At 34.3% G+C, this 6000-nt stretch overlaps 1 protein-coding gene across 3 annotated transcripts in view; it reads right to left on the reverse strand.

The window, feature by feature from the left end:
• The window catches only part of LOC140821445 (ASI1-immunoprecipitated protein 1-like), a 28749-nt gene extending 23691 nt beyond the window's left edge, over nucleotides 1-5058 (reverse strand). The window contains exons 1-3 of one of the 3 annotated variants that reach the window (XM_073181948.1): nucleotides 4928-5058; nucleotides 3482-3942; nucleotides 3237-3381 (exon numbers count right to left, since the gene is read on the reverse strand). In XM_073181948.1, coding sequence (XP_073038049.1) covers nucleotides 3244-3381; nucleotides 3482-3922 — 579 coding nt within the window. In that variant the 5' untranslated portion in view covers nucleotides 3923-3942; nucleotides 4928-5058 and the 3' untranslated portion in view covers nucleotides 3237-3243. Of the gene's footprint in view, nucleotides 1-3157; nucleotides 3382-3481; nucleotides 4617-4927 lie in introns of those variants that run through there. The other 2 variants (XM_073181946.1, XM_073181947.1) reach the window with 2 other exon arrangements.
• Nucleotides 5059-6000: the final 942 nt, after the last annotated feature.

Genomic DNA, 6000 nt, shown 5'->3' on the forward strand with positions numbered 1-6000 from the left:
GGGACAGGTTCAGGGCCACATAGGTGAAGAAAGATCGAGATTAGAGTGGAGACTACAAACTTGGACTAGAGATAGGGTTTAAACACTTGATAGTTAGTTGTTGAACCTGAGATGTAAATGATTGTATGTTGTATCAGATTTATACTTTTATACTGATATGTATAGGAGTTTGATTCAATTACGTTCCGCATTTTAAAAAAAATAAAATTAGACCTTGTTTATTGTAATTAATTAAATTAGTCCCAATTACGATTAAGAAGATGATTAGCGTCCGGGTCCCGACAATAAACCAGGCCCACTTTAATAATATCAAATATTAACAAAATGAATAAAAAACAGTAAAATATCCTAACATACACCAAACACATTGGTCAAGGCTCTCGATCATCCTTCATGCATTTAATATCAAAAATTAAAACCAAGTTAATTAAACAATTTAATTATTTGATAAATCATATATCTACTAACTTTATCACTAACAACCACAATTATTAAAAGATTTAATAAATTAAATAAACTCCTTTATTTAATTTCCAATTAAATCAATAATAATTGATTTATTGTAAAACTCATTTTTACCATAAATAAATAAATCATATTCCAATAATTTATTTTACAAGAAAATTATAAATTTTCCAAAAATTAATTTTCCAAAATAAAAATTGAACCAATTTTCAAAAATAACAATTTTACATAAAAATTTGAAAAATCGGAAAATTACATACTAGGCCCAAAAAATTCAAGCCCATCATCCAAAATGGTTCCCGATACGATCCCGGGCAGCCGCCCGCTGCTCGCCCGCTGCCCGAACGTTTCGGGCAGTGGCGGCACCCCTGTGCGCGCAGGGTGCGCACTGGCGCGCGCGGCGTCTGCACGCTGTGCGCTCCGCATGCTGCGCGCGGTGTGCGTCTCTGCGCAGGCGCTGCGCGCGGTCTGACCGGAAAAGTTCCGAGCAGACCGAAATTTTTTTTTTGTTTTCTGGAAAAATAAAATTTTTATAGTGCATCAATTTTCTGAAAAATTTTCTTGTGTGGTTAGAAATAAATTATTCAATATCAAACCATACGATTTAGAAAAAACTTTTGCGCTGATACCACTGTTGGATCCCAGTTTTCTACACGCCCAAATACAGCGGAAGCTTTAAAATTTTTATTTTATTTTGACCATTAAAATATGATTTGCTTTAGGCGCTCGTATGATTTTATCAAAAACATTCATAGGGTGTGTAAAACTTTTACCTTTGGTGAACAATTTCACTAGGCTCCAACTACGCCGGTATAAGCGGACGTAGCTCTTGTTGTAAATCCCTACGAACGTTCTTCAATCTACTTCTTTAATCTTCGAATCAGGTCCACGATCGGATTACTTGTTCTTCTTCTAATTTGCACTAGAAAAATTAGAATATATTTTGCGTAGAGATTGAACACTGAAGAAATCGATCCACAATTCTCAAAAATTGGCCGAAACTTCATAAATTTTTGAGAGCTAAAATTTTGTTGCAAGGTTCCTTGAATCTCACGAAGGAAATCTATGCCAATTGGGATAAAGAAAATCTCAATATTTCTTTTTAATCATGATTTACTTAATTAATCTCATTAATTAAATAAACTAAATATTTTGGAGGAATTACACAATGAAAATTATTGTGTTGTGGAGGCTAGGGTTTTTTTTTTCTCAACTCTTATTTATAACTAACCCATGACCTAATTATCATAGTATAATAATTGGGCCCTCTAATTAACATTAATTGACTTGATTAATTAATTGGGCTAGTCACACTAGTTTAATCCATTAATCAAGGCTCATTAATAACTTTAATTATTTAATATGTTGGACTTGTACTCCTACAAGCCATTAAACATATTACCCATCATATTTAATTTATTAATTAATCAACTCAACTCTTGAACTTAATAAATTAAATACATCATAAATTCAACATTTGAATTTATTATTTAAATTGTAAATTTAACTCTTTGAATTTTTATCACCTCCAAAATTTAATATTTAATAAACTCAACTTCTGAGTTTAATAAATTAAATTATCAAATTTTATAAATTCAACTACTTGAATTTATTCTCTCAAAATTTAATTATCATAAATTCAACTCCTTGAATTTACTATATATTATATAAATTCAACTTCTTCAATTTATTCTCTCAACGGGAACAAACAATCCAGTACTTGTATGACCCTCAATAGTTCAGGGATACAGCTAGCCGTGGGTTCACAACTCTTTCTGATTCAGGACATAATCTTTTATTCGGGCTTACCCTAGTTAGCCACATTCTTTTATCAACATCTTGATCAAGAATGTCAGAACTCATTTCTGATTGCAGCAATCGGATCATAGTAAGAGCGTCTAGTAGCATCGCCCCATGATCCCCTAAGTATCACTGATAGTGCCTGCAAGAACCAATCGATTATGATTAGCGTACATTACGGTCACTTCATCTCATATATCCCGATCAAATCTGCAACCACTGGTTCATCGAGGGTTGCATATTAATTCGATAACTATGTGATAACTATAATAGTGGCATCGCGTGTACTATTTGGAGAACTCCTTCTCCAACGTACATCTCGTACTCTGGCCAGAGATTCCATGCACTATTATTTCATCAGATCACATAGGATATCCACACCCCCGTAGGTGAGCGGTGAATCCCCGACTACAATGCATTGTCTCCTATATGTGTCGCAACTGTACCCAACCTCGCCACCTGATGACTCTCCTGGAGCCGGTAAACGAGTCAAAGCACAGCCCTAGCATATAGAACCTCAGTGTTGTCCCAGGTCGTAAGGCTAATGGTGTACGATCATAACCACGAACTTATCCTTTCGATGAATGATAACCACTTGGAAAGTCCGAGGGAGGGTTGTTCGGTATAATCATCGGATGACTACTCATCTGCATGTTTGGACATCTCATGCCTTACCAAGAAACGCAGTACACAACATCACAGATGTTAGTCTCGAGCTCAAGCGACATTTATCCATGTTTTAGGCGGCTGAATCGACTAAGAACGAATTTAGAATATGCAGTGTTTACAAATTAGTTTCAACATCGAATTACGATTCATTTGTATTAAAGCATAATCAAGGACTTTATCTATTCTGTTTGCATGGGTATACAGATAAAGTATAACAAGACCATAAAAAGTTAAATTATATTAAAATAAAGATTGTTTATTTGACTCAATAAATTCCCTAGCCAAATGTTGGCTTGCAGGACATCTACTCTAACAGTTATAATAATGAGCCAATTTTTTAGCTGTTCCATCTTCATGGACGCCATCTATCAATTCAAACTTCCTATAATTTGCTTTCAAGGTTTCATTCTGTTGGGCTGCGAGCTTCTCTTCCTCTTTCAGTTGTTCCTACATTATTATTATAAAACACATCATAAGCTGCAAATATATTTCATACAAGCAAATAATGAATTCATTCTTTCAATCAGAGAAGAAGGGAAGACTTTACCATCAGCAAGAATGATGCTTCTGCAGCATGAGTCTTTACAAGATTCTTGATTTTCTGAACAACCTCAAAATCAGGATTTTTAGAATCTATCCACTGACATAGTATTCTCCTTCCCGGTTTTCTGGGACGATCACCAAACATCTCCAATTTAGCAGGCCGCGCTCTAACCGGCCTTGGCATTCCCAATATCATGAAAGGGTAAATTTCCATCTCCGCTATGATATCTTCAGCCTGTTTTGGATTTTCCATTTCCACTAATGCAGCTTGGGGAACATTTTTGGGGTCGAGGTAGTTTGGAATGAAATGAACACTTAAAACATTACCAAACTGATTAAAAGCAGCTTTGACGACAGAGTCGGTTGCTGCTGGTGACATGTTATCAATGTATATAGTCCTTTTCACCTTTTCCAAGAAGGAAGCATAACTTTCTTCGGCATCCATGAGCAAACAATCAAATGTCCCTAAAAATTTCTCAATCAGAAGTACCCGAGAGAGAAATAATCTATTGTATGATAGTATTATATAAAAGTTATTATCTAAGTGGTGATGAGAGGAAACCCGGGCATCCTCATTTCTAAACCTTAAACAAAGTGGCACTATAATACCCAAAATACTAGCCAAGTAACTTTTCTTTTAAAAAAACTTCTACGTGAATATACATTGTATTAAATTATACTTATTCTATTCTTGAAAATATAAAAAACAAAGCATGACGTAAGCCCAACTTAATTCCCTTGAGCACCACTTTCCATGCCCTGCGAGAGACTTGCACCCAGCAAAAGGTGCGGGTTGGTGAATGCAAAGGATTCGTAAGAATATAATCTTCTAGTAAATTCCTTTCGAAATGGAATAAAAGGGGATGTAGGTCGTAGAGGATTATTATACCTTCGAGCCTCTATAAAAACCTATATCCTTTAATTTTATGCGCTTCTATTCTTATGCTAAAATTACCCTTGGCTGATTACCCTGGGCTGCTCATTCAGCCTTGTAACCAGATTTTGTTCAAGTATCCCGCAATTTGATCGTTTAAACAGGATCCGGTTCACCTAGAATTATAGAGAGCCTAAAGCAGCTCCGAGACACATATCAAATATCCATAACGGCTAATTCACCCTCCGGACAGACCATTTTTCATCTTAACAAGACCAATACAGATATCATTTTAGTCATTCACTTCTCACGGCTAAATAATCCAACCAAGAAATTCAATCAAGAAAACCCCAGAAATACCACCAAAAATAGAAAAACTCCGACCAAGCACAGTTAAAGTCGCAAAAATTTCCTCTCATTTTAAATAACACTTTTCACCTATAACTGGTACAGATATACGTTCGTTTTCTGCGACATTTAAACTCAAATTTGAAAGCCAGCGAGTAAAAAAGATAATGTTATGAATAAAATAACTGAAATTACACAAAAAAAATGTATGTAAATGATAACGAATACCTCGATGGAAAAGGTTAATTCGATCACCAAAATCGTTTGGGACAATGTAATCTAGGGTTTCTAAGTGGAACGATTTGCGGACAAAGACTTATTGCAGTAAAGCTGCTTCTATAATTGGGCACCGTGTGTCTGTATTTATAAATTGGGCCTCTGATGGGCCTAAATATTAATTTAATGGATAAATAAGAAAACGGGTCAAACCGTTACTATATTATTTTAAATTTACCCATCCGTCCATTTAATTAAGGTCATATTAGAATTACTAGGGTATTTGAATAGGATATTGAATAAATTATGATTGATATGACTGATTAAATTTTGGATAAGATGACGATAACTTAAAATGTTGTTTATTTTTAATATGTAATGAATATAAGCAAAAAGGATAACATTGAATGATTCGATTAGTTGATTGTGATAAATAATGAATATATATATATATATATATGTGATATCTAGCCAACGGAACGCAACGTGACAATAGTTATATGAGTATGTCTTTTGTGAGACGGTCTCATGAATCTTTATGTGTGATATGGGTTAACCCTACCGATATTCATAATAAAAAAGTAATACTCTTAACATAAAAAGCAATACATTTTCATGGATGACCCAAATAAGATATATGTCTCACAAAATACAAATAGTGAGACCATCTCACACAAGTTTTTGCCAAGTTGTATATAAAATAACACAATGCAATGTGACAATTATTGAAATATTTCTATATGGTAGGACTTTAAATTTAGCTATGCTTTACCCGGATTGAAATTCTGCAATTGCATCCTTATTTTATGGTAGGACTTTAAATTTAGCTATGCTTTACCCGGATTCAAATTCTGCAATTGCATCCTTATTTTCTTCTTATTTCATCATGTAGTCATTCATCATACATGATGGTTACCAACTTGTTACAGGGGAGCGGATTTGAAGGAATTTCTCTATTAAGACCTGTTGATACTTAATTTTGGATGTTTGACAAACTAAGTATTTAATTTATTGGACTAACTGATCAAGTAGCTTGAAGTATCTGAACTACATAGATCAACTGACAGTTGCCTAACTGAAGATTA

This window comes from Primulina eburnea, unplaced genomic scaffold (genome assembly GCF_022965805.1).
Source record: "Primulina eburnea isolate SZY01 unplaced genomic scaffold, ASM2296580v1 ctg567_ERROPOS1600000+, whole genome shotgun sequence".
Lineage (NCBI taxonomy): Eukaryota > Viridiplantae > Streptophyta > Magnoliopsida > Lamiales > Gesneriaceae > Primulina > Primulina eburnea.